General features: G+C 46.8%; 1 protein-coding gene across 6 annotated transcripts in view; it reads right to left on the bottom strand.

The window, feature by feature from the left end:
* Positions 1-18,327, bottom strand: part of LOC119178100 (very long-chain specific acyl-CoA dehydrogenase, mitochondrial-like) — a 236,796-nt gene that overhangs the window by 113,299 nt on the left and 105,170 nt on the right. For all 6 annotated transcript variants that reach the window (XR_012894667.1, XR_012894668.1, XM_075891514.1 and 3 more), the window contains one exon: positions 8,762-9,010. Coding sequence is in view for 4 of the 6 variants with exons in the window: in XM_075891514.1 (XP_075747629.1) it covers positions 8,762-9,010 (249 nt within the window). In the remaining 2 variants the exon portion in view is untranslated. The remainder of the gene's footprint in view (positions 1-8,761; positions 9,011-18,327) is intronic.

Genomic DNA, 18,327 nt, shown 5'->3' with positions numbered 1-18,327 from the left:
CTAGCGCGCTGGGCTCTCCTAATGCAGCATTGTTACTTTTCAGTGCAGTATCGGAAGGGAAGCACTAAAGTGGTAGCTGACGCGCTATCTCGTGCCTCAGCGTCTACCGGGGCCTAGATCCCGGTGCGACAACCGCTAGCAGTGCCTTTGCGCAAGCAAGCGGCGTGAGCAAAACAGCGGCGGCGGTGCCGGGCGGAGCAAAGGGTAAGCGCCGACAAGCACACCCTTACTGCGAGCCAGGCAAGCACAGCGCCGCGAGGCGGGTGAGAGGGAGAGCAAACGGGAAGCGAAGCCATCACGCCGGTGCGAGCAGATGCGATGGCTGCAGTCCTAAGTGGGAACGATACCAGACTCCCCTTTGGGAGAATGGGAATTGCTTTCAGCAGACAAAAGTTACTGAAGGCCCAGCAAGATGATTTGTTTTGTCGTGAGTTGCGCGATGGTCTCAGAGAGACGGGGCGCCGAGACGCTGCTGGTAGTGTGGCAGGTGCAGGAGGAAAGGAACCGGCGTGTGTCGCTGGGTCCCCTGCTGATACATACTTGCTGGACCATGATGAACTCCTGCTGAAATACATTGCCCCCGATGAAGAATCCGTGGACCCGTTTAAGGTGGTTATGCCCAAAAGTCTGAGAGGTGCCCTGTTGTGAGTCTCTCACGACGAGCCTATGGCCGGTCACCTGAGTGGCTCCAAAGTTTTTGCAAAACTGAGCAAAGTTGTGACTTGGCTTGGCATGAAGTGCGATAGTTTTTGCTAATGCAGATCCAGCCACGTCTGTCAAGCGGTGAAATCAAGGGGTGGCAAGCCGCCCGGCTTGATGAAACCGATTGTTAGCGAGCATACCTGACAAGTAGCCACCTGTGACCTAATGGGGCCGTTCCACAGGAGTAAGCAGAGGTTTATACATCTGATGGTAGTCGTTGATCATTTTTCCAAATGGGTGAAGTTGTTTCCGCTATGCAAAGTGGCAGTGCGAGCGGTGCTGGAGAAGCTAAAGGTAATGCTTTGTCGGTTCGGCGTTCCGAAAAAGATTGATCACTGACAAGGGGTTGTATTTCATCACTCGGGTGTTTGGTGATATGTGCCGTTCCCTAGGAATTGATCACACCACCACTTCACTCCCTAGCCATCCCTAACCATCCCTAGCCTAATTTGACGGAGCGAACCAATCGTATGCTCAAACCAATGTCGGCGGCCTTTGTCGAAAGTCAAAAGGACTTGGCAGACCATTTGAGTGAACTTACGTTTGCAATCCAAACCTATGAGAGTCGCTCTAGTGGCTTTCTCCCGCTTTTTTTGATTTCAGAAGGGAGTTGGCAAATCAGGTGACCAGTGTCAGGCAATGCAAGTTCGGGGACAAGGAAGATCAGGCAGACTGTTCTGCTTATGCTTCAATACTTCTGGACAGGCTCTTTTGAGCTGTCAGTAGAAGAAGGCAGAGTTTGGCATCAGCCAGGACCAAGCAGAAGGCCCCGTACGACCAGAAACATCGCCACCTTTCATTTAAGATGGGTGATCTTGTTCTAAAGCACGACTATGAATTGGTGCTTTAGCGTGGGTAGAAAGACAAACGATGTTCTGCGCCTTCCTTCGCGTGGCACGTTGGGAGGGACCCAATTATCGGAGGCGTGTGTGTGTGTGCGTGTGTACGTGCGTGGTGCTTCTGTGAGTGGTGGTGACGACAACTTAAGAACTAACCGACCCCTAGACCACCTGGGACTCTGGATGTGCTCGGAGATCCGCGGTTGTCAGGCAGCCAAGCTGTGAACTGCTCCCGGCCGTCGCTGAGAATCTCTGCTGCCCTTTCTATCATGGCTCCTGCACGAGGCCAGCTGTCGCAGATGCTGTGCACGACTCTCTACCAACGCCAGGACGTCTCGCAGCCAGTTGGTTTGGCGACCATGATTCCAGCAGAAGGGCTGGCTGTCGCAGCGAGGTCCATTCGAGCCACCACCAAGGCGACATTCGTCGGAACCCCGGGCCTGTTGTCAACATTGACGAGACGAAGGTGAGCTCGTTCCTCGCATCAGGGCCTCGACCAGTCCTCTTGCCTTGCACTCTCGCATCCACCCGGTCAGCCAGCCCAAACATTATCTGATGCTTTCCTTTTGTACCATAGACAGCTCTCCAGCGTGAGCATTATGAGCTCCTGTTTTTAAGTGAGCATCGTGTTTTTTAAGTGTGTTGTTTGTTGTTGTTCCATTTTTTTTTCTTCAACGACAGTTTGAGGGCTAGGCTGAGGCTAGCTGTTGCCCATTGCATGACGTCTTTCCATGCATGGGCAACGACCGCTACCTTTGCAGACCGGTATATAGGGTGAATTAAGGAGAGGAGGATGTGGGAATCTGAGGCACGCTTGCGACCATTTTGCGGGCATTCCACCGTATGACCGCTCCTTTCCCTTTTCCACGTTCTAGTAATGGCGCATGGCAATAGATAGTGCCACGCGCGAGCGCAGTGCGTGTTCTTGAGAGCTGGGACAATCAACGAGGCCGAGTCATGTGCGCGCAGGAAAGGGTCGCTCTTTTGTTGGTCAGCACCCGGTAAGCACGTGTTTTCCTTTGTCCGCATCCCCTTTGAGAATCGCCGGACTGTAGCCCGCCTGGGTGCCTAAGCATTCCCGGCAGGCATGTTTACCTGAGTGTTAGCTTCGGTACCGTACGCTAAGTCAAACAGCGGTGCCTAGGGCTTGACGTGGTCGTACCACGCCAAGCCACACTTGCTGGAGGCTTACACGTATGAGGTTTGCCCTAACTCTCCTGACCAGGCCCAGTGGCCATCATGACAGTGTGCAGCATAGCCGCGATGGACCTTTTCCCAACTGGCATGTCAAAACTAGCCATTGCCAGCTGCGACGTGCTCACAGTCTCCCCTTAATCGTTAACATCTGCGTGCGGGAGCCTTTACTCCTCGCGTCCTGGAAGCGGACGTTGTACTGCAGTTTGGGGGTGCCACCAAAGGCAATAAGGTGTTTCTGTATTGCTGTTAACCAAACACTGTCTGTTTTGCCGTGTCGCGCTTAACGCCTTGTTAGTTGAGCACGCCTGGAGTGGTGCACTACATGTGAGTAAGTGACAGAAACGTAGCCCTGTGGCTTGCTAAGCCTGAACTTGCCGTTATCTTCCACTACGGTGAGTAGCGAAGTCACCATAAAGTTGAAGAGCTGTTCAATAGAGTTTCACTCTTCAATGACCTTTTTTAAACCCCGAAACAAAAATGAGAGCGCTTGTTTGTCTTCTAGCCTTCCGTTCTCCTGTCCACTGTATGCGCGCCGAAATGTTACCAAGAATGTCGTCAAACCAACTCACCCAACATTCCACTTTATTACATGATAACAAGAACCTCCAACAAAAAAATGAGCTACTGAGCCAGTGAGTTGCTGATCTACACAAATATTTCTGCCAGAATAATGTTGAAATCAGAGGTGCGCCTACTACAAAAGGCAAGGAGTGTATAGTAGTTCTCTATCGCATTGGCGAAAGTGTTGGTCCAGCTAATACTGCCATTGACATTGATGTTCATCGGGTGCCAACGAGAAAGGAACTGAATGAAAAAATACATAATTGCCAGGTTCTACTCGCGTGTGAAAAAAGCAGAGTTTGCAAACAAGGCTAAGAAAGCTCGTCTTATGACAAGTGCCATGGATTTCAGTGCCCGTGACAAAAGACTTGTGTTTGTCAATGACCATGTGACCGCTGAAAATAAGTGCCGATTGCTCAGGCACTCTTGCTAGAGAAAGAAAAAAAGTGACAATTTTTGTGGGTTGACAATTGCCAGATCAAACCAGAAAGGAACCTGACAGTCGTGTTTTTCGCATTTCCAAGCTCAGCGAACTTTGTTTTTTCGTAACTTTAACAAACAAAGCACATCGGAATTATGACTTTTTACACTGTGGGGTCTCGAAATGGAGAGCGTCACGCTTTTGGATTGAATGGAGGCAGTAGGCACGATCGGACCAAGCCAAACAACACACACTTATTTAACTACTTTTAGAACAATCATATCGCCAGCAGATTTATTACATCAATTGTCGTCAACGTGCTAATACAACCTTACACAATATAACCAAACACCAAACAATGTAACAAACACAAGAACACACACAAGGCGACTTCATCACTTGACTCCCCACGAGGACACCCGGCAGACGACCCAGGGTGCCCTACTCCGCGGGCCCACGCGTGAGACAACCGTTCGCGCCAACCGCCACGACCCAAAGAGGCCCGCTCATCTTTCCCGTGCCGCCAGGCGTCACTGCCTGCGCTACCGTTCTAACCATGATGATATTGGTACTGATAAACGCTCACGAGCACAACGCCACCTTCCGCTCGATAGTTGTGACCCCTGAATGTGGCCTCTGCGCAAGACACAAGTGCTACGAGATGCAAACAACTTTACAGGGGGTGTTAGCACCCCCACACCACTTTTTAACAAGCCAAGGAACTGTTCCACGGTCTCACAAACTCTCATCTACCATTTGTTCATTTCAACACGCATAGTTTGCCAAAACATTTTGATTATCTTATCAACTTAATGACATTCTTTAATTATGATTTTTCTGCCATCTGCCTTTCCGAAACTTGGCTGTCATCTGATGATGACAGCCAAGTGACAAAGTAGACAAGGCACCTCTTCACTTTCGTTGTCATGCAGGGAGGTTTCTTAAAAGTACTTGAGTTTGCGAATATCAAAATTTTCGTATATGAATCGAATACGATTGATTGATTGATATGTGGGGTTTAACGCCCCAAAACCACCATTTGATTATGAGAGACGCCTCAGTGGAGGGCTCCAGGAATTTCGACCACCTGGGGTTCTTTAACGTGTACCCAAATCTGAGCACATGGGCCTACAACATTTCTGCCTCCATCGGAAATGCAGCCGCCACAGCCGGGATTCGATCCCGTAACCTGCGGGTCAGCAGCCGAGTACCTTAGCCACTGGACCACCGCGACGGGTACGATTTGAATACGAATACATAACTTCGAATATGAATCCAATATTGAATAATGAAGAGGTGCAATTTTTTCCACCAGTTATCTTTTAATCAATCATATATTTAGGTTGGAAACAGTACAATTGTTATTATAGTCAGTTATTGCACAAAAAAAAAGTCACCATCTGTACTTGCCAGAAAGAATAAGGCTAATAGTAGAGCTTGTGGCTGTGACATTGGGTTCAATTCACGTAATGAACAAACCTTTTCTATCATTTTTTTTAGGGGCAAAGCTCCTTAAAGCGGCCGCTGTTCGTCCCTAGTAGTAGTAGTAGTCGTAGTGTGTAACCAGCTTTAGATTTTGACCTCAAAGGTAGTGCTGGTGGGGGATTTCTTCTGTGCGTTGTTGAACAATAAAAAAAATCGCAGCGTGCGTGTTAACTAAAAGCCGAATTCTCCTGTCTCTCATTACCCCTTAGCAGCCATTGGCATGTACATTGAGCACTATCTGACAAGAAAGGGTTGCTACGTTATACTCACTGGGTGTAACCTCCTTGGTTTTAGAAATGTTTAGCGAGCATTGGGCCGCATTGCCATGAATACAGTGAACTAGTATACACCATGAACTCGAGGTGGTTAAAGGTGAGAAGTAGACACGAAGCGCAAGCCCCATAAGAAAGTGTGCGTGTGCCTCCTCTCGTTCAGCCCTTGGAATGTCCGCTGGATGACGGTGCTTCTGTATGAGGAATATATGATGAAAAGATGCGAGATGGTAGTACTTGGAGTGTTGCATAGGAGGACGAATGCACACACAGACAGATGCACAGACGGACGCACGGATGGCTGCACAGACGGATGGACGCATGGACGGATGCAGTAGCGGACGCATGGACGGATGCAGGAACGGACGCACAGATGGACGTGCGGACGCACGAACAGATGCACGCACGGACGGGCAGATGGATGCACGAGCGGCCACACAGATGCACGCATGGACAGATGAAAGCAAGAACGAATGGACTGACGAACGCTTCGCCCCACTCTCCATCATTCACTCTGTGGATATGCTGCCGATTTTTTTGATGTGGCAGCACTTTATTAAGAAAAAAAAAAGAAAGAAAAGCTTTTGTACCTGCCTTGATGACTACTGAGCATGAGGCCATTGATTTGATTTTATCACAGTTACCAGCCAAGTACTTCAGTCTAAGCGATTATTAAAGCAGTCTAGGCGGTCACGATTCATCCAGCTTTGGCTCGAAAGACCCCAATTTTATGGGGGTTTTTTTTCTCCCCTGTTCTCAATTTTGTCTTCTGTTTTCATATCTGGTCAAGTCACTAGGTAAAGTAGGAGTACTTGGGGAATTTTTTGACTACACCGCAACACGCCTTATCTCGTTTGCTTCCATTTCCTTTCTCGAGGACCGCACTCCCCATTTTCCAATCAAGAATGATGCGTTGCGCTGATAGCTGCACCATCGTGACCGCGGTGTACTGCGCGGGTAGCAATAACGCGAGGTAAGTGCACAAGACAGATGATTACCGATGTGTGATAAAAAGCCGCCCCAAATACGCCTTTTCGTTCACGGAGCCACAACTGCCGGCAGCGAGGACACTATTATGCCGCATTGTAGCAACGGTGTAATAGAGGGTTGATTGCAGGAGACGTTGCCGCGCGAGCGCGATGCGTGTACAACGGATTTTCAAAGGCGCTTTGGGGAACGAAGCAGAACTATGCAGTAATCCGTCTGTCACCTTATGTGCATCCCCGTTAGCAACGAAAAACTTTATGTGATGATGCCATTGTAGCATAACCATAAGTGCATGGCCTTTTCTGTGTTTCACATTGCACGGGAAAACACTTCAGCTCCTTTGCATGACTATATCTGCTATCATGAAATCATTCTGGAACTATGATGAGGGTATACATGCTGAAGTGGCGACACAGCTGACGGACGACTCGTCAGGCTTCAACATGTGCGCGTACATTTCTACAGTGATCCATTGGCGAAAACCGGTGTGACTATACATGAAACATGTTACCATCGTTCGTCAAGCTGAGCATGCCCCTAGCTAGTTGCACACGATGCATCGCCTATTAAGCCCACTCCATCACCGCCGCGCCCTGTAACGTATACGCATGCATTTGCCCTTGCGTAGAGATTTTTTTCTTTGTGCTCCCTCAGCACGAGACTGAGCAAAGGTGTGAAGACTATTTTGTCGAGCCAATGTAGCGGGGGCGAGTTGCCTTCGTTTCCACAAACAATACGCACATGCGGTCCCACACACAAGGGCACGGCAGCAGACGTCTGTCTGTACACTTACGTGAACCAACAGCGCTAAACCGCTAGGCCACACGTAGTGCCACGCAGGCAGTAAATTATTTAGATTTATTGCGATATTTATCATTGGCAGGTTTCTCCTGATGACTTGCAGCCGCATTCATTAGTAGCCGTCATCACGCTCCCATGAATTTTCATGCAAGCATCACCGTACTAGCGCCGAAGTCATAGTAATCACTGCATGATCTACAGAGGCTCTTATGGCAAATGCGCAAAATCGTAAGTTCTTAACAGTGACATATGCGAACGAATAGGCTTGTGCGAATAGTAAATTTTAGGTTCGACGTGAATAGTGAATTTGGTCAAATAATTTCATATAGAATTCGAATAGTATATATATGACATAAAGAAAAACGTGCATATTTATCACGACCTAACTAACCTGCACAATATTTTTTTAAAAAATAAAATAGAGCCTCTACGCCAATTCCCCCCCCTTTTTTTTTCGTTCAAAAGAAGTCAAAAGAACTTTGAGTAGTAGCAGAATTTTACTTTCAGCAGGATGAGAGTCATAACTCTTAAAATACATAACATTTTAGATGTACTATACTTGGAGCATATAAGCCGTCATAACTGGCTTTTGGGCTAAATAAAATGAATTGATCTGAGAGTAATGATTTCAATTAAAGGGGCAGTGCGACACTTATTCAAGAAGCCATGGAATGCATTCATTAAAGAAGCTTATTATTGCTTCATGAATTCACCGCCGCAACTATATTTAGAATCCGCCCAGTATGCACGGAGTTGCAAATATTTCTCGCACGCTGCTAGTGCCTTCTCTCTTCTCATCCCAACGAAAGCACTGGAAGCTAAGCAGGGAGCGATGGCACGGGAAAAGAAAATACGTCACACGTGCTTTCTGAGCTTGTGTAGTTGTTTGCCGAGAGAAGAGAGCAATTTTTAACTAACTTTAGAATTTATTGTGAGCCGCTCGCTGCATGCTGTGCTATAATATTTGACTTGCGTGTCCTCGGTAGCCTCGAACCAGCGATCGGGAGCATTTTCTGACAATGCTCAAAAAGTGTTGCAGGGCCTCTTTAAATTTGAAGGGAGGCTTTGCGGCAGAGCGGATTTCTTCTGAATAGGTGCTTTCCCGGTTCTGAACGCCTACACTGCAGTGAAACAATCTTTACAGGCGGTACGTTCGGATTAATATGCACTTACTCTTTTTTTGCGAATACTTCAAAGTTTTCAATAATTTTAATTTGAACCGAAACGAATTCGAATATTCTAATGTTTGTTTGAATATTCGAAGCATTTGAATAATCGCACAAGCCTACGAATGAATATTTGTAGGCTTGAAGTTCGAATGAAGTTCGAATACTCGAAATTTTCGAATATGTGATTATCGAATCGAATACGAATATTACAAATGCAATATTCGCCAAATATTCAAAACTTTCGAATATTCGCACACTCCTAAAAATATGCAATGCAGGGTGATAGAGTTTGCTGGTGCAAGACTGTAGATGAAATATATAAAGTACCTCGAGATGGTAATCTGTAAAGCCACGATCCATGTTTCCCGACAGCAGGTAGGTAAGCGATTCTGCCGTGTACAGGCGCGCTGCCATGCTGGCCAGCTTCTCCTGGATGTTGCCAAAGGCTGCTAACCGGCTCCCAAATTGTGTGCGTGTGGTGGCATGGGTCACCGATTTGGCGATGGCTGTGCGCATGGTGCCACATAACACAGCTGACATGCCAAACCGGCCATTGTTAAGAATCTGCATGGCCACCTGCAAACGAGACATGAGGCAATCTCAAATGCCATTTTTGTAAGCAATGGTAACACACTATGAACCCCACATCAACAAAATCAATGTCGAAATGCATATCCGAGTTTTGAAGAAAAAAAGTGGAAGTCCTATTTAATAATATTATGGGGTTTCTGATGCAAAAGACGACACGAGAGACTCGCACTCAATTTTCCGCGCCTCTAAGCATAAGTATCCACCAAGATGTGGCTGCCATAGCAGAGAATGCTTACATGCTAAGCTACCATGATGCATTCAAATTCTTCAATCACCCTGTTGGTACATGGCTGGAAAAATCAACAACCCCGCCAGCAGGGACATGTACACAAGAAGTTGAACATAGGGACTAGCAACAATTTATGAAGCCACTGAAAAAGAAAAACCAAAACGCACATGTGCCACACATCACACAGTAGAGATGAGAGTACAGTGCATGAGCAGTCAGAACCAAATCACTCATGTGCCTTAAAGATAAGAGTGCAGTTAACGTCTTTTAATTAGATATTTCTAAAAAGGTCCTTTTTTTTCATTGACATAAAAGATTCACTTCCGCACCAATCATGTTGATGCTTCCGCATTTGATTCGCTTCAATGACTTCCCTTTCACATTTCGTGGCTACCCTAAAAATAATTTGCATATGTTAAACAAAAACGAAACCGTTATAAGTGAATCGGGAATCAGCAGAGGCAACAACAGCACCAAATGTGTAGTGTTTCTAACGAATGTGCGTAAACGCTAATAAGCTAAACCTGGCGACATTGTAAGAGCACCGCATCCTGCCCACTATGAACCACGTTTTCAGACCTCTTGGTAACGCCCGAGTGTTCTCAAAGCTTGATGCCACATCTACTGTCCCTCAAATGAATGCCAAAGGCCCTCAAGAGTTAACAAAAATAATAATGTCCATATGAACGCGTTTATCATCAGCTGCCGTGTGGGATAACGTCTGCCCTGGATTACCCACAGTTGCAGATGAGATAAATTCGTGAGAGCTGAATATGATTTGCGAGATTTCAGTTCTTGGCGAAGACAGGTAGTGCACGAGAGCCAGCTCGAAGCAGTGCTTGGGTGCCCTCAGAAACACTGGGCCGACCCTCAACAAGTAAAAATGCAAATTCCACATCACAAACGTCAAGTTTCTAGGTGGAGCTATTAATGAAAGCAGTATTTCATATGACCCAGAAGCACATAAGATCTCTGGTCCACACGGGTGAAGAAAGCCACCAAAACATAGAGAAATGAAAGAACGGTGGCACAAGCAGAGACAGTGACACAGAAGAGGCTATTCATAAGTGACATTACATTTCAAAAAAACACGTTCTCCAAAGTCCATATTGAGTATGCGCAAAGGCACCCTAGTAGATCATTGCACCTATCTTACCCATGCAAGTCACCACTGTGTTAAAGAAATGCCAGAATCTTTTCTGGTCAAAAACAAAAAGGGTGCCCGTACACAATTTTCAGGCCCAAGTTTTTAAACATGGCAAGCCTCAGCCAAGTCTCTATGGTTCGCGACCATAAAGAAGAAAGAAAGGTGAAAATTCAGTGGTAGACTGTGCTGCGCTGTTGCATTTATTTATTATTTTTATTTATGAATACTGCAATCCCTATAGGAATTTTTCGCAGATAAGTTACATGAATTACATGAACGCTCAATATGCAGACGAACAAATTTTTAAAACAGGAAGATAAAAACACACAGAAACAAAAGTACGCACAAAGCAACCTAAATATGCAAAAATTCGAACGTTTATGGGAACAGAGCTTAATTGACATGCTATATTAAACACTGTTATCGAGGCTAGAAGAAAACAATGTTAAGGATGGCTGTAAAACTTCGGTGTTGGTTAGTTTGTTCCAGTCGTTTATAGTTCGTGGAAAGAATGAATATTTAAAGCAGTTGTTACGGGTTGCATAGGGTGTTATTGTGCGCTCATGCCTTTGTCGAGTTGCATATCCGGACGAAAATGAATGAATTTCAGAAATGTCTATTTTGTAATGTCCCTTTATTAGTTGATATAGAAATTTTAGTCTAGATAAGCGGCTTCTTTCTGTTAGTGTTGGTAGATTAGCTCGAGCTGAAAATTCTGTGATTGAAGTGCGCCCGAAGCTGTTATAAATAAAATGAATGGTCTTTTTTTGTACTCTTTCTAGCTTGTTGATATTAGTTTTGGTAAAAGGGTCCCATATAATGGAAGCATAATCCAGAGTCGGCATAACTATTGTTTTATAAGCCAAAAGGCGGACGGAGGCGGTTGATAGTTTCAATGCTCTTCTGAGGAAGAACAGCTTACACATTGCAGTGTCAGTTACTGTATTAATGTGTTTCGTCCAATTCAGGTCATCTGTGATCCATATGCCAAGATACTTGTAATGTGGGACTTGGGAAAGTTTAGTATGAGTGGTAGAGTACTCGTATTCTTAAGGATTCTTTTTATTAGTTATTTGCATAAACACTGTTTTTTCGAAATTAATAGCCATTTGCCATTCATCACACCAGGAGGACACTTTTTGCAGAGCATCATTTAACACATGTTGGTCTGCGGGACAGCATATTTCGTGATAAAGTACACAGTCATCAGCGTAGAGTTTGATTTTAACAGGGATGCTATCAACAATATCATTAATAAACAAGAGAAAAAGAAGTGGTCCTAGCACTGAGCCCTGCGGAAGGCCAGAGTCAGCAAGCTGTCTATGTGAGCAGGAATCAGCAAAAACAACAAATTGTTCGCGTTTTGTGAGATATGCAGAAATCCAGTTAACTACTTGGGAATTGTTGATTATTCTACCTATCTTATGTATCAGTTTAGTGTGGGATACTTTATCAAAGCCTTTCGAAAAGTCCATAAAAATAACGTCAGTCTGTGTTCTACTACTTATTGATTTGGCAAAGTCATGTATTGTTTCAATTAACTGAGTGTTTGCCAAATCACCATTTCTAAAACCATTCTGGAATTTGGTAAGAACGTTATAGTTGTCTAGAAATTCGCAGACGTGATTGTAAATGTTATGTTCCAGAATCTTGCATACCGTATATGTTAATGAAATTGGACGATAATTTTTAACGGAGTTCTTATTTCCGGTCTTGTGAACTGGTTTAATTCTAGCGGTTCCCCAGTCTCTTGGTATTTCTCCATTTTGTAAAGACTTGCGAAAAATGACATGAAGATATTTTGACACCCACTCAGCGTACCTTTTCAAGAAGCTATTAGGAATATCATCAGGCCCTGGTGATTTTTTGGCATCAAGCCTTAGCAGAAGATTAAATATACCACTTTCAGAAACAATGACATCAGACATCGGTGGTAGGGATGCATGAAACACAGGTGATATACCATTATCTAGGGTGAACACCGATTTAAAATGGTTGTTAAAGGCATGGGAAATTTTCGCACTATCGTGAATTAGGCAGCCATCAACTTCAAATGTATCACATTCATGTATGCGAACGTGATGAAGGGAAGAATGCAATCCCAGTTAGTATGATCAGATGTCACATACATTGTGAGCATATCGCCGAGGGTGCGGTTAAGTCTCTCCGTAAGCCCGTTAGTCTGCGGGTGGTATGCCGTGGTCTTACGATGAACAACATGGCATTCAGAAAGCAGAAACGTGACGACTTCTGGTAGAAACGCTCGACCTCAGTCACTTAGTAGTTCTCTAGGTGCACCATGTCGTAGTATGAAGTGAAGGAGGACGAAGGACGCTACATCCCGCGCAGTGGCACTTGGAAGGGCGGCGGTCTCAGCGTAGCGTTAAATGATCCAGAGCGACTATGACCCACTGATTTTAATCTGGTGTTGTCTGTAGAGGACCATAGAGATCAATCCCGATCCGATCGAAAGGTCTGGCAGGGCACGGAAGCGATTGCAACGCACTGGACAAGTGGAGAGGCGGTGATTTGCGGCGTTGACAGTCAGGGCAGCCCATGACAAATTTTCGAACAAAATTATACATTCCGCACCAGTAGAAGCGGTGGCGAATGCGTTCGTAAGTTTTGAAAACTACAGCATGGCCACACTGGGAATCGTCGTGAAAGGAAGTGCATATTTGGGATCGCAAGATGTGGAGGACAACCAAGAGCAACTTACGACCTTCAGGGGCGTAGTTGCGTTGGTGTAGCAGCCGATCACGAATGGCGAAATGAGCAGCTCGACGTCGGAGAGATCCTGATACCGCAGTGGTTGACGATCCAGAGAGACAGTCAAAAAGGGAAGCAATCCACAGGTCCTTGTGTTTTTCGCTGGCAAAGGAGTCGATGTCGAGAGATGCGACGGAGTTGGTACCAGTGGTTCCGCAGGCCGAGTTAGAAGGTAAAGGCAAACGGGACAGGGTATCAGCGTCAGAATGCTTGCGTCCGCTGCGATAGATGACGCGAATGTCGTACTCCTGGATTTGCAGTGCCCACCGAGCTAGGCGGCCAGAAGGATCTTTCAATGTGGCGAGCCAACAAAGTGCGTGGTGGTCCGTTACCAGGTCGAATGGGCAACCGTACAAATAAGGGCGAAACTTGCAAAGCGTCCACACTAGCGCTAAGCACTCGTTTTCAGTGACGCTGTAAATGACCTCAGCTTTAGTGAGCGTGCGACGAAGTATTTGCAGTAGCCCGGCTTGCGTTAGGCGAGGACAGCGCCAAGCCCAACCCCACTAGCGTCTGTGTGAACTTTTGTTGCAGCTGTTGGGTCGAAATGCCGAAGAATGGGAGGAGATGTTAGCAGACTACAGAGCATGGCAAACGCGACGTCGCAGTCAAAAGACCAGAGGATGAAAGGTGTGCGTCACAGCGTAGGAGGTTGGTCAGTGGCGACACGATCAACGCGAAATTTCGAACGAAGCGCCGGAAGTACGAGCATAGTCCGATGAAACTGTGTACCTAATTCTTTCAGTGTAGTAGGTTTCAAGAACTCAGCGACTGCTCGCAGTTTTGCAGGGTCGGGTAGAACACCATGCTTGGATACGATGTGCCTTAAGATGGACAGCTCTCGCGCGACGAAGCGGCACATTTTAAGGTTTAGTTGGAGCCCAGCGTTGGTTAAGGGGGGAGGCTACCCTGGAGACCGAACTTTTTTATTTTTTAGGATATCTGGATGAAACTTTCAGGGGTTGTTCACTACAATAAAACTAGCACAAAGGCTAAGTTTCACGAAGCTGTGTTTCTTAGTTTCAGAGTTATTGAGGTTTAACTGGGTGCTTCACATGGGTGCCCGAGGAAGAGTCGTGAGAAATCCCAGGACATAGTAGAAAGCAGAAATTCATTGTGGTCATTCCTTGATAGCTATCCCAGGGCGCTACAAAGCCGTTTTTTTTTTAATTCCCCCCCCCCCCCCCAAAATTTTCACGCAACTTTGAATTTGATGTAACCAGTAATGACCAGATTCATCAAAAATTAATTGTTTATTATAAGTTAACAGCACCAATTTTCAAAAAAAGGAGCTTGTTACGCCCTTGCAAGGTCATTCAGGAACAGAATAAAAAAAACGGCACACAAATCTGATGAACGGTTTTCGAGTTCTTGCTTTCCTCAGCACCACAACTAGCAAAAAAATCCGTTCTGAGAAAACAGGCCGAGAAAGTTCAAAACACGTGTTTTCTTCAAAAAGCTCCAGCACAGTAGCTAGAAGTGTCCTGGCGCACTCTTTTCTTCTTTTGCCTGGCCTCCATCTTCTCTTGGTGTCTTTTAGAATTCTTTTTTAGGCGTAAAGCGTCTTTTTCACGAGCTCGCTGGATGGCCAGATGACCTGGTTGAAGTCCGATGGAGACCGATATCACTTAGGTTGCTTTGTAGCAGCCGGCATTGTAGCGCAGCACTGCTTCATGCAGTGCTGTTTCTACCGCGATCAAGGATGAGTGTTGTTCCTTCGGCATCAGAGACCACAGAATGGAGTGGAATGATTCTGATGCATTTTGCGTCTTCGCTCCCAGGCAGCGCTGAAGAAGCGACTTTTGTGACAGTCTTTCGTAGATGGGCAGCATAGCTGCAGTGACATAGTCCGGTAGGCTGTGTTTATGTTTTGGCTGTGGCTCACGCTTTGCCTCTGCAGCTCTATAGCGGCACCACGATTGAGCCCCCTCTGGGCAAAGTTCATGGTGAGAGTCTTGGTCAGTCGATGTGACGTGGTGATATGTTGCCATCACTGCACGCTGCATGGCTGTTAGGTCAGTTGAATTGTTTCTCAGGGCCCAACCATAATATCCTGTCAGCTTTTCGGTGAGGGCTTTAGTCAGCTTCCCCTTCCTACTTAATGGCTTATCACTTTTCTGCACAATGTTTCGAAGAGCACTTCCAATCCTTTTCTGAACATGGTTCAGACATTCTTCTTTTACAATTGGCACTAGCCCGTACACATTCTCTTCTGTGCGGGCAGCGAAGGTATGGCTGTCTCCGTCGGACACAAGAGTGGTGTACCGCAGGCCATGCTTGGATACAGACCGCCCAAAGAGAGTCAAGCATGCCTCCACTTCCATGCTTCCCGATTTTGCGTGTGTTTTTCTGGCAAATGTGGTGCTTCTGCCACCTTTCGTATGCTGCATCTCCAGGTTTGGGCCCTGTTTGGCATCCAAGGCAGTAGTTTGAAAGAACTACAGCATCCAAGATGAGACCTGTAAAGAAGTCAATTACCGATCCCACTCCGATGTGCGATGTGTGACCTCGCTTATGCCATGTGCCATCGTACACTACGGTGATGTCCTTGCAGAAGCTGGGGTCCATTTCTTTATATGTTTTGATCACTGCTGTGGCAGAATCAGCATAAAACTTCTCCAAAGCGGTGGCCTCTGGCTTCCTGAACGTCTCTATCAAGTACTTTTGAAATGTCTTGTGGTGAAGACCTCTGTAAGAGACGTTCATGGCAGCCCAAAAGTCATTAAGAGCTGTTTGCCCCTTGCCTATTTGCTTTATAGCCATTATGGCACGGACATTTACATCGAAGGCCTGCGTGTCTTTTTTGCGGGGTGATGTCCATAATTTATCGACGGTGCCACAAGAGGCGCACACGACTTCAAGTTTTGTTGCAAGTCCAAGCTTGGTGCTCTCTCGGACAGTCATAGCACCTTTCAAACATTCTTTGCACACTGTGTGGCTGAGCACGACGTTAAAGATGTTCATTTGAGCGAGCAAAAAATGTTCGCCCTCACTTGTCACTGCAGATGCAAGAGCCGGCTGCATCAGTTGAAATTTCTTCTGCGTCGCTGGCGTAGACTCGAATTCAGCGCGAACGGTGTCACGATGTTTCACATTCGCATCGATTTCTTTCTTCGTTAGGAAACGCGTCCGCAGATGAAGCGACGGTCCACTCACGCTCGATGGCGGCACCGATTCAGACGAAGTGCTGGGTCCGGCGATATCAGAAGCACTCGGTGTCACACTGGCATCGATTCGAGCACGTGTCGAGCCCGGCGATCTCGGAAACACTCGGTGCATTTGCGGCTCCAGCCACACTCGATGTGTCGGATTCTCGACTGGCGACAGCCGACAACACAGTTCCGTTGCTGCAAGCGTCTACGCAGTCGGCACCCGCAGCAGAATAGCGGAATTTCGATGATCGTACAAGCCGCATAGCGCGCATCCGCGCACCGGACTTCCGCACTGACTTCGGCTTCGTTGCCGGCATCGCCTGTAACAACAAAGACGAAAGGCACAGAACTAGTGCAAAAAGAAAAAAAAACGAGAGAAAATGATCGAAAAGATAGCACAAGGCGAAGAGCGGCTCGTAAACAGACGTCTGTCGAGGCGGACGGAGCAGAGAGCAACAACGAAGCGAGCGCGCTGGACGCGCCATCGAGAGGAGCGACCGCCCCCGCTGCTGCACAGCAGCCAATGGCGGGCACGCTTTCTCCCGCGAGATATGAATGCGCTGCTCTAGCCAATCAGCGCTCCGCATCGCATCCCGGGAAAACGCCAATAGCGTCTCAACTGTGCTGCTGACGCCATTTTGCAAGGCGGTGAACGAGAGAGAAAGAATTCATGGTCAAAACAACACCAAGATGGCGCGGGACGACCGCATGGTCCGGGAATGGCGCGCGCGCGAAGTTTGGTTTGATTTCGAGATTCGCGCCTGTTTTGGACGCCGCGGCGGCCTCGAAAATAGTATTTTTTTTTGCACTTTGCGGTTGAATTAGGTGCTGATAATTACAGAATAGGTAGTTTATGAGACATACAACCCAAAAATGTGGCTTTTCAAAAACCGACTTTTTCGCGATTTTTCGGTTTTCAAGGGCCGCGTCCCCCCTTAAGCACATCAGAACCAGTTGGAGCCGAAGCAGATGTGTAGGAAAATCGGGGAGAAAAACGACAATGTCGTCGACGTAGCATAGACACACAGACCACTTCAGTCCACGCAGGTTGTTGTCCATGAGTCGTTAAAACGTGGCAGGAGCATCACAAAGCCCAAAAAGCATTACGTTAAATTTGTACAGGCCATCTGGTGTAATGAACGCAGTTTTCCGGCGATCAGCTTCTGCCATAGAAACCTGCCAGTACCCGGATCATAAGTCTAAGGAGGAGAAGGATTCGGCTCCTCGGAGGCTGTCAAGGGCGTCAATTCGCGGTAATGGATAAGCGTCTTTCCGCGTCACCTTCTTTAATTGCCGGTAGTCGACACAAAATTGAATTGATCCATCTTTCTTTCGAACTAGAACGACGGCTGATGCCCAAGGACTGCGCGATGGTTGAATAACGCGACGGCGTAGCATCTCTTTGACCTGGTCGTTGATGACGTGACATTCTCTAGCAGAGACATGGTACGGTCTTTGACGCAATGGCTGGTGCAAACCGGTGTCGATGTAGTGGTGCACTGTGGAAGTGCGACTCAATTGTGGCTGAGAAACGTCGAATGAATTCATGAAGTGCTGGTGGAGATTAAGAAGCTCGGCGCGTTCTTGAGCCCTTAAGGTGTCGGTGATGAAACTTGAGAAGATGTCACTCGACGAGCATTCCAGTGGGGAAAGGGCATGAAGTTCGGTCGAGGCGCTACTGCATGACTCGTCTGGCACGTTAAGGAATAAAGAAGAATCAAGGTACTCCACTTGACCGATACATTCGCTGGCAAGTAGCGTAAGCGGTGTAGAAAGGGGATTGTGGACGAAAATATTGCTTCGGCCAGCAGTGACGTCAAGTGTAGCGAAGGGCAAAGAAACGGCTCTGCGGCTCATGAAAATGTCGGAAGGTGTAAACATTACCGTAGCATCGCTATAATCATCGCAGCAAACAGGGACAACGGCAAGAGAGGCTGGCGGAATTTCAGTGTCCTCACGCATGACGAGTTTTGGCGACCGCTCAAAAGTTTTGTGCAAAGGTTCA

The sequence above is a fragment of the Rhipicephalus microplus genome, chromosome 1 (assembly GCF_043290135.1).
Source record: "Rhipicephalus microplus isolate Deutch F79 chromosome 1, USDA_Rmic, whole genome shotgun sequence".
Lineage (NCBI taxonomy): Eukaryota > Metazoa > Arthropoda > Arachnida > Ixodida > Ixodidae > Rhipicephalus > Rhipicephalus microplus.
This window is presented reverse-complemented; position numbering and strand designations above follow the sequence as displayed.